Source organism: Choristoneura fumiferana, chromosome 10 (assembly GCF_025370935.1).
Source record: "Choristoneura fumiferana chromosome 10, NRCan_CFum_1, whole genome shotgun sequence".
NCBI lineage: Eukaryota > Metazoa > Arthropoda > Insecta > Lepidoptera > Tortricidae > Choristoneura > Choristoneura fumiferana.
In genome coordinates, this window is record NC_133481.1 from 17,269,624 (window position 1) to 17,285,429 (window position 15,806).

At 39.3% G+C, this 15,806-nt stretch overlaps 1 protein-coding gene across 1 annotated transcript in view; it reads left to right on the forward strand.

Annotated features, from left to right (window-relative positions):
• Positions 1–2,461: 2,461 nt before the first annotated feature.
• The window catches only part of LOC141432206 (START domain-containing protein 10-like), a 54,972-nt gene continuing 41,627 nt past the window's right edge, over positions 2,462–15,806 (forward strand). Inside the window, exons 1-2 of the mRNA XM_074093717.1 lie at positions 2,462–2,704; positions 14,224–14,371. Of these exons, the coding sequence (XP_073949818.1) occupies positions 2,534–2,704; positions 14,224–14,371 (319 nt within the window). The 5' untranslated portion in view covers positions 2,462–2,533. The remainder of the gene's footprint in view (positions 2,705–14,223; positions 14,372–15,806) is intronic.

Consider the following 15,806-nt stretch of genomic DNA (forward strand, 5'->3'; position numbering starts at 1 on the left):
TTCGATACGCTTAAACTTTTCCTTGTTAACCACGTCTAAGTTTTAAGCTACTTAATCACCTAATCGACGCCTTGCTCGGAAGTGGTGAAGAACTCCGAGTTAACTTAAGGGGCCTTTAACTTATGATTAAAGCAGCGTTTCCACCAGAGATGTGCGAGGATGTGTTGCGAGGAATGTGTTTTTCATTAACCAATAGAAACGCTTCAATTACCTATCCTGCGCACAGCATATCCCTGGTGGAAACAGCTGAGTGGAGCGAGTGAGTAAATGAAGCTTTGCTATTGGTTCACGAAAACATATTCTTCGCAACACATCCTCGCACATCTCTGGTGGAAACGGAGCTTAATTTTTGACTAAATGGGTGAAAATTCACCTCTCAGTTAAACATCAAACAGAGGGTCGCTGGCAGCGGATGGATGCGAGGGGCTGAAAACAGAGTGTTGTGGCGCGCCATGGAAGAGGCCTATGTCCAGCAGTGGACTGCTGTGGGCTGATGATGATGATGATGAGTTAAACATACAAGTCGATGTGTAAATTCACATGATTTGCTAAATATAGGATAATAACAATACATGTAAATAGACCATGATGACCGCGGCGTGAACTCAGTTTTTGTGACCGTGAGCGATCTATTAATTTCAATTTGGTAGTTTATAAAGTTAGTAGTGTGGTAGTTTGGTAGTTTATGAAGGAATAGTCACACGGATAGAGAAAGGGATGCTTGGATGGTTTGGGCATGTTGAGAAAATGAATGAAACTAGGCTAGACTATAAGACGAGCGTGAATGGGAACGTTGGAAGAGGAAGGCCTAGACGAACGTACCACGATCAAATCGAGGACGTTCTGAAGGAAGGTCGGGTCAGGAGTACTCTAAACCGACGTGAATGCATGAAAAGATTGATGAATGTAGAGGAAGCGAGAGTTGTATGCCAGAATCGTAGCAAGTGGAAGGATGTAGTCTCTGCCTACCCTGTTGGGAAAGAGGCGTGATTTTATGTATGTATGTGTGTTTTATGGTAGTATATCTTAGGATAGTTATTTTTTTGTTATTTCGAATAATTGTATCAATAGAATTAATGTATTTAATGCATCGACATCTATGTATGCATGGTGATAGATGGGTTTGTGTGATTTGTGTGTGCTCTTACAGAGGAGGAGGAACTGCGTGAACACACATTTCTTGCATAAACGTAGCTATCATAAGGTCGAGGGTGAGCAAAGTTATCGTTCATTACTGACTGTGTCATATTGCATGTCTTTATACTTACTTAACGATTTGATCTCGGATTTGTATCTTGTTATCGTGGGAATATCGGGATAAGCAGTAACCCATTTCCAATTTGAAAATCCGAATGTAATGTTTGTCGGAATGATCGTTTGTCATAACGCTTTTTTCTCTGAATCCAATAATTGATCAGAATTGTTATAAAACAAACGTAACCTATAGTTTTCTATAGGATGACCATTTAAAAAATGGGAAAAAATTATGACAAACGATGATTCGGACAAAAATCACGGTATGACTAGCGAAGATTATGCGAACTTTGGCGCGCGCACTCGTATTTAAGTATGCTTTCTATTAATTTGAGTATCTATGTCTATCCATCCATTGCGTTTATTATTTTATATGAATGCGTTTGTTATATTATTACTGGTGACTGTACTAGTACGGTCACCGGCACCACTATTAATGATCCCAAAGGAAGACCAGCGCCGTTCGCAAGACCGGCAGATTGCTGATTTGGGACCATTTCGTGACATGTATACTTAAATTATTACTGTTGTTGTTTTTTAGAAAAATATGGCGCTGTCCATTGGAGGACAATTTTGCCAGTGTCTAGCTGGTTTTGCCGTTGTACGGTAAAATTCTAGAAAACGAAATATGAGACGTGGTGGATGAACGATGACAGCGCGAATTCTTTTTTTATTATTATTCTTATCCATGTCACGTCACGTCATGTCATGTCACTAATAAATGTTTTCTTTCCTTCTTTCTTTCTTTCAATACCCGACACAGCAAAGCGTGCATAAATATCTGATACGACTCTATTTTATAGAGCCGGTAGGACGTGGCAGATAATTTTGCATGCTCCGCTGTGGGAGATATGCTGGTGACCCTTAACAAAAACTTTGTTACTACTGTATGGTAGCGGAGTAGGTACAAACCAATATAAAAGGTACGTAAATACGTATTAAATTATAGAAGGTTTGAAAATAAACGTATATAAATGCGAAAATAACTCTGCCTATCTGTCTGTTACCAAACTCATTGAATAGACGTCCGCAAAGAAATGCCTGAATAAAAGAATTACCTACAAGCTCTTTTGCTTAGACACAGCTTCCGTTGTAGGAATTCCCTCCTCAATACTGAAAGGGGTAGCGCCCGTTTAAATCGTTCTCGGTCGGACTGTCCCCACAGCTCGGTTAACATCTGTGGTGCAAAAAGTAGGCGAGCGCCACGCATGCGCGGTATCGAGCCACAGCGCCACGGCCACGCTGCTGCAGTCAGTCGGGCTGTGATGTCCGCCTTCGGATGGGCGCCGCGGGTTGGGCGCGCGGCGAGGCGCGCGTAGCCGACGACTCGGACTTCGAAACACTCAAGTCTCTCCTCCATTCAGACAAAGGCTGGTCCCTTGAGTACGAAAAGGACGGCGTGAAGGTCTGGGCAGAGGACGCCGCTCACGGCGCACTTCGTACAGTCAAGGTCTGTCACAAAAAAAACACTTTTAAAAACTATCCAACCACTTGTTTGCGTTGTAATGCGAACTGTATTGATTTTTATTATACGTAAAGGTAAACATTTGTTTTGGAGCTGGAGTTTGTGATTCCAGTTTGTTTAGGACGTTTAATTCGCGTTCAAAGCAGTTGGTCATTCGCTTAATGAAAATTATGAATAGCCGTTTGAATAAGCCAAGTTTGGGCGGTTAATGTTATCCAGTTTGAAGAAACGGTAATGGCAAGAAGCGGGCGCCGGCTGCGCCGTTTTATGATCATGATTCAAATTCAAAGCGATAAAAACGATTATCCCGAATGATTTAAAGGTCGTCCGCCTCTTTAATGCTTCCTAAAGAATAAGCAGGTAGTAAACTCGGAAGATGTTTACTTTGAATTGCGTTAAAGTTGAATTTGAAATGATAATGAAGCAATGAAAATTCTGGCACAACCCTTGCGGGAGCGCTATTCGATGCCAATTTATCCTCAGGAGTGAGTGATGCGTGTACGAGATGAAATTTATATACACTGGTGACGTCAGAGACACTCTCGAGGGTATTTCAATATGTAGACGAGATTTTAGGGCTTTAGGAAGGTGCTACAGGCGGTTTTGCTAAAAGCGGGACAGCCACAGAACTAATAGTCCAGGCGTTTTCAACCTTATGGTTTTATCGGCACACTTTTCGTTCATCAAAGTTTCACGGCACACCAGTAAAAAGCAAAGTGCGAGTCGGACTGGCGGGTAGAGGGTTCTGTACCGTATACCCAATATATGTATAACAAAACGGAAAGCGGAGGCTTATTGACACCTTTAGGGATATAAATCGCACACGCCACGCGTCAGTTGTTTTCGTACTATATACTTTCTCATTAAAATGGCTATTCATCATTTCAATGCACCATTACAATTCGCGGCAATCGTGACACGACTGAAAAAATACGCGGCACACCGGTTGAAAATCTTTGTAACAGTCAGTGGAATAGAAATGTTAATATTGTATTTCCTTTTAAAACACTTCTGTTACACGGCCCAAAGAGACGGCAGGATTCGTAACTCGTAAACTATAAATTCTTCTTCTTCTAAGTCTCTTGACAGTGTCGTGGTCGTCGATTGGGGACACAAGTGAACGTTCATGACAACTTTCTTGAGAAAATAGTGTGGTGGTCCGCTAACCCTAAAACGGCAACGGACTGGCGTGACTACTAAAACGATTCAATGTGTGATTACTTTGAGATCGTGTAGAAAAAAGTGGTTTCGTAAACGGAAGCCTTATTGTTTGACACATTTGCAATCACTGTCATTTTCACTTCTTTCCGTCACATGGTTGACTGGCAGAGATCCCTGCAGGGATAAGTCCTTTGTACTTAACACAACTTTTATTTATGTAACCTTTTTGTTTTTCCTTTTTGTACAATAAAGAGTATAAACAAACAAACATGGTATAAGACGAGGGTAGAATGAAGTGAATGCCATCCTAAACGTCAGCAATACGGTCCCACTTTGACGTAGCAAGAAATACGACTTCGTCAGCAGTTGTCAAGCCTCCATTGACGTATTTTCTCTACTATATATACGATACACTTACGTAGAGACTAGATAGAGATGATAACCAACATGATAATTTTCTCTACTTATTTGAGCCGGTTCATGTATATTACAGTATATTAATTAGCTCAGCTTGTTTTGCATTTGTCGCTTTGGGATATTATACTGGGAGTTAAATGAGATACTGAGGTTTGGTTCAATTACGTATATTAAGAACCGTGTCCGGGAGACGACTAAAGGAGCGGGGCGCTAAAGCCTTATGAGGCAGGCGCGCGGGGAATACTGACCATGCTTATTGCATACATATGTGTAACCTGTCCCTATAGTCGCTGTCAAGAACGTAACAAGTCGATTTCCCTGTGGATTGTCTAGTTAACTAACAAATTTTAACAAAAAATGGAACCAACTTCAAAAACCTTGAAAATAATTTTCTACTAGTTTGAAGTCGGTGCCTCAGCACGAGCCAGCAGGAGTGGAACTATAGTCGTCTACCTCACCTACATATGTATTTGGCTTTAATCACTCCTGCTGGCTCGTACTGAGGCAACGACTGAGCTCAAACACGGCATAGTTATATTATTTTATAACAGAGTACCGGTACCTACGGTCTTCATCATCAGGTCCAGTTCACCAAATGATACTTTCTGAAAGCAAATACTTGACTTGGTGTTAAAAATGCCAAAATCGCTATAGGTGTGCTTTAAAAATTCGAAGGTTGCCCTCGATTTCTCTAGAATTCCATCATCAGATCCTGACTTGGTGTCAATGGAACCACCTCGGAAGTATGTCCTTTAGAACTAAAAAAGAATTTTGAAATTCGGCCCACAATTGGCGGAGTTATCGCGTAACAAACATACAAAAAAAACATAGGCCCGAATTGAGAACCTTCTCCTTTTTTTGAAGTCTGTTGAAAACTAGTTAGGTCAAAATAGTTTTTGATAATTCACGGCTACATACATTAATATTATTCTCGTATGTTTTTTTTCGGGATTCATTTGTTTTGGGTGAGTTCCCGATATTTCGATGCATTTCGGTTTTTTTTCTGATTCCGTTTCGGGTGCGCGGAGTGATACCGTACCGTGTTGTGGGTTTACGCGTACATACGTTCACGCGGGAGAGTATTAACATCCCCCTGCGCAAATTCTTCAGGCTACTTATCTGTGATATCGTAATCATGGTTTACATTTCGTAACAAATATATCATGTTGAACTAATGTTCAGCTATCCTTTCTTTGTGCAAAACATACGATTTACTACTCTCTAACGTGAATTTCGTTTCTACGAGTAAAGCATTAGAACAGGAAATTTTCCAAATAAACGAAAGATGCAGCTTGCAGCATTTTGTGACAGAAATTCCGACAGAATATTGAAGCAGGGGTTATATTGCATCCGTAGCCAAAATTCTGACATGACGTGCAAACTGCAGTGCTTTATTTGCAACATCCGCAACTACACTTCAAAGACACGTATGTTTCATGCATATTGTGTGTTGATTATGTTCGTTTCAGTGTTGCTTTGAACATTTTGTGTGATTTTATTATGTCAATAAATGTTGTGAGTTTGATGTTTGTGATACTTAGTTGAGTCGTCAATGTTTTGATGTTTATTAGGGGATAAATGGCATAATTAACCTTATATGTAATGTTCTTACCAACATCTAAAATTAACCAATAAACTGTCATCAATGGTTAGTACCTTGTTAATACAAAATGATTGAATAATTAATACAAGTTCAGAGTAAAGTAAATTAAGAAACGTACTCTACTGAATCAGTTATTTAGACAGCATCTGAAATCATACACCTAAAGGCTTAGATGATTGAACAAATCAGAGTAATACTTAGTACATTAAAAAAATAAACCGTAAGCACTAGGTAGAATCATTCATTCAGACAGAATTTTAAATCAGCAGAATCTGAGTTAAATGTCCGACGGTAGTGTCATCATGGCTTCTTAGTTTCTTCGCGATAATGACTTGATGGCCCAATATTGAGCCCTGAGGAATCCCTCTCATTTCCTGCCCCACCGTGGCACCTTTCATAAAAAGAGTAATAAATCACGAAAGGCAAGAATGAAAGGCGTAAAGGCAGTCGCTTACCATAACCAATAAAATTACGCCACGTTTCGATATTTCGACTTCCCACGATTTCTTTTCCCGAAGTATTTCCAATAAATTGACTTCGTTACGGAAAAAAAGTATTTTATTAGAACATTTGAAGTAATTTGATAAACAATCTCGATATCTAAAAAGGGAAGTTTTTGAGAAATAACAATGTTGGAAATTGGTGTCGTTACAAAAGGGATTTCGATTTTCCAACGTCTGAATAATTTACGTCTGTTATTGAAAGGAATCCAATTATTTAAAATTTAAAATAAGTTTTTGGTAAGTAGAAACTTCATTTTTAATAGAAGATTTTTGCTAACTGTACTTTTTGTCGACTTTACTTGCATCGTCTCCCAAATTACATTTGAATACCAAATTTCAAGTCGATGCCATTAACCGTTGAAGAGTTTCGTCTAGCGGAGACGATCCTGGCCGGACTACCAGTATGTCACTACCAGGATGTCACTAGCAGATTATTGTATTGTCACGCAATTTACATGTAGTGAACCAAATTTCAAGTCAAGCCGACTACTGGAAGTTGACTGGATTTGACTACAGACAGACATGCAAACATACAACAGGACAGGTGAAATAAAAGCTTGTAAAAAAAGAACCTTGACTAATGTGCTTTAGCCTTATTTTTTGGTCACGAACCATATAAAATGCGAGACTGTGGCAAATGCCCGTACACCAATAAATCTTGACAAGGAAGTGGCGATGAATGTAATTTACTTACTGGTAGGAGATGGCCAGGGAGTCCTCGGAGCTCGTCGAGGTGATCAGTTGAGAAGCAAACTGGCTGGATTGGTCTCGGCTGGGAAGAGAAAGAAGCCGCGCAAGATCAAGTCAAATGGAAAACTCTTCTGCGAGTCCTATGTCCCAAAAGAGAGATAGCAGGAAAACGTCATCAACATCATAAATATAAATAAATAATAAATAAATAGCACGGGACAATTCACGGGACAATTCACACCAATTGACCTAGTCCCAAAGTAAGCTTAGCAAAGCTTGTGTAATGGGTACTACGCAACGGATAAATATAATTATATAGATAGATACATACTTAAATACATATTAAACACCCAAGGCCCGAGAACAAACATTCGTATTTTTCACACAAATATCTGCCCCGACACGGGAATCGAACCCGGGACCTCAAGCTTCGTAGTCAGGTTCTCTAACCAATAGGCCATCTCTAACCAATAGGCCATCTGGTCGTCAATGTCATCACATTAATGTGCTTTAGAGTTTGTCATACAAGAGTTTAAATGAAATTGGCCTTTACGTGGCCAAATTAAATCATGAGATCAGCTCGATGGTACCATAATTCTTATATTGTTATCAGAATTACGCATAATTGCCAAGTGTAGTGTTACAACGATAAAAAGCGGGCGAAAATCAAGTTCAGAGATTCTGTTATATTTTAATATTTATTTATGCTGTGAAATATCCAGGAAATTCTTACTTCCTTCCTTACTAAGTTACTAATATTATAAATGCTGAAGTAACTCTGTATGTCTGTATGTTACCTCTTTACGCTATTACCGTGGGATCGATAGATGAAATTTAGTATAGAGTTAGTTTGAGACCCTGGGAACGACATATAATTTACGTTTACCTGGGTCAGCGATGAATGCTTCGCAGACGGAGTTGCGGGCAATACTTCACAAATAAAAATAACCGAACAGCTTGCGACACGAACAAACCCAACTGTCAAACACAAAGATAAAGCTTATAAGCCCCAGGAAGTCGCTGACTCGTATCTGACAGCGACAAAGGCTGTCGCACGGCGGTGCGGCTTGCTTTGCAACTTGCTACTGCTTGTGTTCCAAACACCAGTTTGTATAAAAACACCGGCCAAATACAAGTTGGACTCTGAGGTTTCCGTATAAATTTGTAGGTTGTAATAACCATCAATATCAAGTGTTAGCAGAGCCTTGATTATTGACATAGACAGACATGACAAATTAGGATTTTCAGCCTTTTTCATTGGTTGTGCTATAAAAGCTGCTTTCATACCAAATTCAAGTTTCTAAGACAATCGGATTACTTAATGTTAATGAACAATACTATACGTACTACTTAATACACTATACTACACCTATTAAATACTGCTTAATGAGAAAACTCCAGTCATGCGCCGAAGCTAACACACATACACACACGCCTTTCAATATAACATATAAAAACTATACATCCATAACCGCTCACAATGAAAATACAAGAGATTCGTATGAAAATAAGATCCTTTACAGTCCATTAAGGCCCGCGCCTGCGCGATCCAGGGCCCTCGATGTAAATTTTTACACGATAAACGTTTCTAACGTTTTAAGTTTAGCCGCAATTTTGCTCTTGTAAATATTAGATCAGCTAGTGGAATTTAAATCACGGGATTCCAATAAAATCCCAGGAAGATTAACAAAATTACATCATGAACTTCACCAGAAATGAGGAGATACGTAGAAGAACGAGGTTAATCGAGATAGCTAAACGGATTAGCTTTTTGAGGTGGCAATAGGCAGGCCATACCTATATATAGCACGGAGAACAGATCGATTTCTTATACTTTTATGTAAATATTTGATTAAACATATGCGAACATGACCCAATTGTTAACGGCATAGAACTGTGTTGAGATATTTTTGATTGAATTTTTGCTCAGAAGTAGGTAGGTACATAAACTCGACTGTACAAGTACAATAAAATTTTTCATCACTTTATCACTCTTCGAATCGAGCGTCGAAGCACCCGTGTGGAACTTTCTTCAGAACTCTGTAATAGAGTTACTTGTTCAAGCTTGAGCTATACGCAGGATTGAAACGTCTCGACTTTGAGTAAACAGATTTAAAATTGTCTTCGATATTTGCGTGTTTCTTGGCTGTTACACACAGACTGTGTTCGCTACCACAACTGCTGACTGTCTTACTTTTCAGTTACGGTTAGTGTGAAGTTTGGATGTCATTCATCATCATAATCATATCAGCCGTTGAATGTCCACTGTTGGACATAGGCCTCCCGTTGCTTCGGTTGGAAGCGGCCTGCATCCACCGTGAACCCGCGGCTTTAACCAGGTCATCCGTCCATCTCGTTGGTGGACGTCCTACGCTGCGCTTGCCTATCTGCTTGCGTGTAGTTTAGCTGATACTAAATGAAGGAATCGAATCAGAAATTTTGTAAGGAAAACGAAAAATGACACTCGCTATCGTGGTATATTTCTGAAATTGAAAATTTTGTGGAGGTTCTTATCTTATACATTGTTCACACAACACATATGCCAAATAACAGCTTTTTAAAACAAACCGTCTCTGAACTAAACCGCGGATAGACGGATGGACTTGGAAAAACTACAAAAGTGTCTGTTCTTAACATTTTGACTACGGAACCTTAAAAAATATAAGGGAAAGATAGCTAGGGACCTGATAGAAAAGGTTTGCGCCGATCGGGCGTTTTTGCAGGAACGGAAGACGGGTTAAAAGGGATGGGATACCCGAGCTATAGGTAATACTCGGGTAACCTCTAGAGGTGGGACTAGACCAAATGCGTACCAAGTCTTCCTAGTACGAGTCCACAAAAATACTAGATCAAAATACTAGCACCACGAGTATACAAGCACGCTACTCAATTAGGTAGAATACGTATTTTCGTAAGAAATGTATTGGAAATACGGGCACTTGAAAGGTCATAAATGAAGTTTAGAAACTTATAGGTACCTACGAGTAAGTATGCGGATTATAGTTACCTACTTTAGTTAGCTGTAATTAAAAACTTCCCTACATACTTTATGTACAGGTTAAGGACTGTCAGCTGATTGTTTTAAGAGAGTTTTTTTTTAACATTTTAGCTATTGGAAAATACTACAGTGTTAATGTAGCAGGCTGGCGTATAGAAATCGGCGAGTTTCAAGACTACAGAGCTGCGCGTTAACGTTTCGAGTCGATGTAGGTACTTCTAAATACTCGTACGCTAAAAAACGCCCGGGCAGCAATGGTCCTGTGGAGTCCATGATGAACCTATTCCAAAAACTTGTTCCAGTAAATACGTCTCAGCTCTAAACATTACACGAATCGATGGGCAAGAAACATAGCTTTGATGAAGAATCACATTGTGTAATGAATCAGTAGGAAGAGGTTCACTAGAGTCAAGTGAACCTTTTGTGGTTCTGAACCAGTGGTGTGAGTGGTGTCCAAGGACCACCCGTGGTACGCAGTCATCGAAAAAAAAAAAGAATACTTTATTAATTTTCAACAAGTGTATTTACCGAACTCTATGGTCCGCGGCAGGCCAAAAAAATGTGAAATGGTTCTTCATCTCTGAAAGGTTAAGAACCATTGCCAAGACGAAAGAAAGAAGTGTAAACAATAGGTATAATCATTTCTTCTAAATTGCTACACTCTTGACAGAGTGGCCGTGGCCGTTGGTTGAGGATCAGTAGTGTAACTTCATGACAACTTTCTTTGGAAAATAGTGTGGTGCTTTCCCCTTGCTTTCCACACTGCAGTCCTGGGGTCCAGAGTTTGTAGTTGCGGCTGCCCACCCAAACATCAGGTCCCGGTGCGCGTCCACTACATCGGAATCGGAGCGTACGCATCGTACGGAGCGGAAGGATTAGTTGTTTTACATAGACTCTATGGCGCAGAAATGCCGATCCAGTGCACGCAGTAACATAGAAATCTACAGTGTGGTCCGGTAGCCAGGCTTTTTTAAGGAAGGTTAAAGTAACATATTTCTGTAACTTAACTATGACATTAATTTAACTAATAAACTAAAATTCAGACTTTGTTAACTTTCTAACAAAATTATAATTAAGATTGTTTTTTTGGAATCTTTTTGTATTTTTTATTTCAATTCCAAATTTTTCCTTTTTTTTTACTGCTTAAGTGGCTAAATAAGAAACAAACAAGCTGAGATATGTGGTGCATAGGGGAAATTCGTGTCTGTACCGTTGTCCAACAGTGGTGTAGCGGTATAGCACGTGGCACGGAATGCCGAGGACCTGGGTTCGATTCCCAGTGCTGGTCTTATTTTTCTGGTTTTTCTGTGCATCTATATTTCAGTTTGTATTTTCAAAATTATAATTGCCAACAATGTAGATCAAATTAAATTGACAAGTAATAATCGAAGTATCCTTCGGCTGTCATTTACACTAACTTGAAATTTTACTTTGCTGTACATTGCTGGCAATTCTAATTTTATAATGTCTTAAACTGTCTTGTGTGTGTTCTAATTATAATTTTGTTAGAAACTTAACAAAGCCTGAATTTTAGTTTATTAATTAAATTAATATCATGGTTAAGTTACAGAAATACGTTACTTTAACCCTCCTTAAAATTAGCGCGGCTGCCGGTAACACACTGTATACAAAGCAACAAATCCGTCCGCTCCGGACGCTCTGATTCCTATGCAGTGGACGCACAGCTTTAGTCACCTTTTACGACACCCACGGGGAGAGATGGGTCCGCTCTATTCTAAAACTGGACACGGCGCGAGCAGAAATGGGTAGAGTTAATTGGAGCTAGGTACTTAAAAATATTAAATTTTTACAGATGAATATGGAATTTAGTAAAGTAATTTACGAACACACAAACATAGCAGCAAGTGCATTGCAGGTGGTAGGACCTTGTGCAAGGTCCGCCCGGATTGCTACCACCATCTTGCTCGCTAATCCTGCCGTGAAGCAGCAGTGCTTGCACTGTTGTGTTTCGGCGCGGAGAGTAAGACAGCCGGTGAAATTACTGGCACTTGAGGTATCCCATCGTAGGCCTCTAGGTTGGCAACGCATCTGCAATACCCCTGGTGTTGCAGATGTTTATGGGCGGTGGTGATCTCTTACCATCAGGAGACCCACTTGCTCGTTTGCCACCCAGTGAAATAAAAAAAAAAAACAGTAAGGTGAGACAAAAGAACGGTAATATCGGTTTTGAAAGAAATTACAAACGATAACATTTCAATTATTGCTCATAAATATTATTTATCTGGAGGCGTCTTTTGTCGTTTTACTGACATACAAATGTACCTTCATATACAACGATTAAACCTGACCCACCCTTAATATCTATGCCTAAAATCTATTTTTCTACGAACAAACTCATGTTCAACGGCTGTAAGTTTTTTGGTAAAACGGGTCATCATAGAGTTATTTTTTTGCAACTCTACATAATATGTGCGCTTTTAGCTCATTATAGCCGTAATGTTCTGGACCTAAGAGATTAGTAACACAACTTTGCCATTCAACTCAGTCTACAGGGAAATAAACTTCCGGGTTATTTGTGAGTATCGTGTGGGTTGTCAAAGGAATGTCTGGATATATAATATATGTATAGGAAGTTCGAGTTTTGTTAATGTTAGCTAAAAACTTTTGAAATCCTTATGTTACCGTGGACATAAAGTCTATACGTGAGTTCTGGTATTATGATAATAACTCATTTATTTATTCAGACAACAAAGATCCATACATTATTAGTAATTTGCTTATAACTATGTTAGTATACATATTGGACGAGTGATAGTGTGGTATTAATTAAATTTTTCATTATAGAGCACTCATCTCTTACAGCTATCATCTTCAGGAGGCTGTTAGTGCTGCCACGTATTCTTGTCCGAAGCGATGCCTTTTTTTCGTAGTATAGCATTAAAGCTATCTACTCGCGCTTCGGCAACATAGTGGACGCACTGCAGAACCGTGGCAGCCCTAACTGCGCTCTGAAGGCGTTATTATACTGGACGCGCAGGGAGCTGACGGAGCATTGCGTGCAGCTCGCCCACATTATGATAATGTCTCGGAATAACGAGTGTCGCTTAATTATCGCAAACTGTATGACGGGCGGCGCTTGTCACTGCGCGAACTGAGTTTCGTGGTAGCGAATTCAGTTTATATCAAACGCGTGGCCCGTCGAGTTAGCGCGCGGTGGTCATTATTGTCATTTCGTTCTAGAATGGGCGTCGAGTATGTCCGTTGGGTATGGAGGGGAATGAGCTTCTTAGCCCACTGGATCTGGCATTGAAACAAAGAGAGAAAAGGAATATTGTCGTAAAAGATCACTAAATGTTAAAAGTGTTTTATTCCGCTCAACATTGCTTTGTTTGCTATACTCTTTGCGATTGAATTCACCTGCACAATCTTCACAGGCATACCAAACTTCAACTCTATCCTATTCACTTTGTAAAATCAAAAGAAAAAGTGAAAGATTTTACAAGCTTTTATTTAACTTATACTCTATTTGTTGTAGTTGGATCAAATCTTGCAAATTTATTTTGACCCTCTTTCAGTGGTCGGATCGACTTGTTTGGTATACATTTGTAAGTTGGATGACAATATATAAGTAGAGTCAAGAAAAAGTACAGTCAGTAAAAAAATATTGTATCAAAATATTATTTTCACTTCTCATGCTCGTAAAGTTCGTGTTTATGCTGTATCTAGGCGACATAAAATGACTTTTTACGTTCTAGTGCATAAAATAAAATCTTCGTCTTAGACCAACTTAAGACCAAGGTAATCAGGTAAAATATGTACAAACAAAAAAGTTTGTACATATTTTTTAAATAATTTTTAACTTCTATAAAACTAAAAATTAATCAAACCAATCATAATAAATCAGAAAAAAGAATTATTATTATAATGCATAAAAAATAAAAGTACATAGAAAGTGAATTATTGTTTCCACTGTTGCTATTACATTTCCTCGCAATCTAAGTGAAAAGCAGAGTGTAAATCTCGAGCATTAAACCCATTTTCCCCTCGACGTGTCTATCCACCTTCGCCGTACGGGCTCGGGTGGCTATATGAACGTCTTGGGTAAAATGGCTCGTTTTATGCTCTTGTTGTACAATCTACTATTCTAATATAGAAACTTATTTTGTCACAGGTCGTAGCCGAGTTTGAAGATGTGGAACCGGACGCTTTATACGACGTGCTACACGACCCAGAGTACAGGTCCGTGTGGGACACGCACATGCTGGCAGCAGAGGACGCGGGACACATCAACGTCAACAACGACGTCGGCTATTATGCCAGTGAGTACTGGGGCGCTACTATTAAATTCGAAAATTGAAGTTCGTTTCGCACCGTCCTTCTCAATCTCGTATTAAGTAATACAAGCGTTAGCGGGACGGCAAGACACGAAGTTCGAATTTCGTAGTACAGGGCCTGGTTACGATTCTCGAAGCGAACAGCCATAAATAACAGTCTGTTTCCGCTTTTCTCTTTAAAAAAATAATGTCAGGAATAAACTTTTTCTTTCTTTCTGTTTTTCTATTAATATAGTAAGTTGCGTCTTAACTTCTTAATGGCGGGTGATGGCGGTAAATAAGGAATTACGAACGAAAGTCTATTAGGAACCGGAAATCGAAGACTGGGGGCTTTAATGAGTCGTTGTTCGTAATTTCAGTTCCGCCCGTGTGATTTCTACAACGACCACAAAAATAATAGGTTTTTTTTGTATAGGGATCCGCTAATTTTTCTAGTAGTAACGGCAATATAAATACACAAGTAGTGTGTTAAATTAAACTATTTGTTACGTGACTATTATATCGACTGGTCTAAAATTGTTAGTCATAATGTTTCGTTTGACATAACTCTTTTTTTCTCTGAAACCATTTATTTTTCAGAGCTGTTATAAAACAAACCTAACTATAACCTATAGAGTTCTACAGAATGACCATTTAAAAATGTATGAAAAATATACGGTTTCAGCGGAAAAAACTGATGACTTACAAAAATTGATGACAAACATTACATTATGACTAGTAAAATTATGGCAGTCGAAAGAATCCCGACAGCGACAGACGGACAACGAAGATATAGTAACAGGCTTCCGTTGGCCACCCTTCGGGTGTACGGAGCCCTCAAAAAGGGTTTAAAGCACAGCTCTTCAAAAGGCGCTTTTCCACCAGAGATGTCAGAGATTGCATTGCGAGGAATTTGTTGTCGTGCTCATGAGCCAATAGAAGTGCTTCATTTAACTTATCCTCAGCTGTTTCCACTAAAGCTTTCTCATTACCTTGTTTACTTTTCATTCCTAAATAGCCTCACATGTTTACCCTCAAACAAAGGCATGCACTGCTAATTAATAACTCGGGACTCTGCATTGTAATTTAGCTCTCACCTGGGACCTTTGCCTTTTACATTACCGTGGCTTTCTAGATTATTATATAGACTTTACCCAACACTTCGCACTCGTAATCCATTACATTCGGCAGTGGAATCATAATTCCGGTGAGTTACTAAATTCTCTGGTTCCTAAAATTACATCGTGGATTTCATTAACGTTGAATTAAAAACAACGTTGCCGAATTTCATTCCTCTAAATCCAATTGGGATTCGAGATCATAACCAGCCCCGTGAGAATATTGGGACAGAAAGAAGTCTTTGTCTTATTCCAGACCAGCTACATACCAAATTCCATTTAAAATCCGTCCACTCTTTTAGCATGGAGGAGTAATAAACACA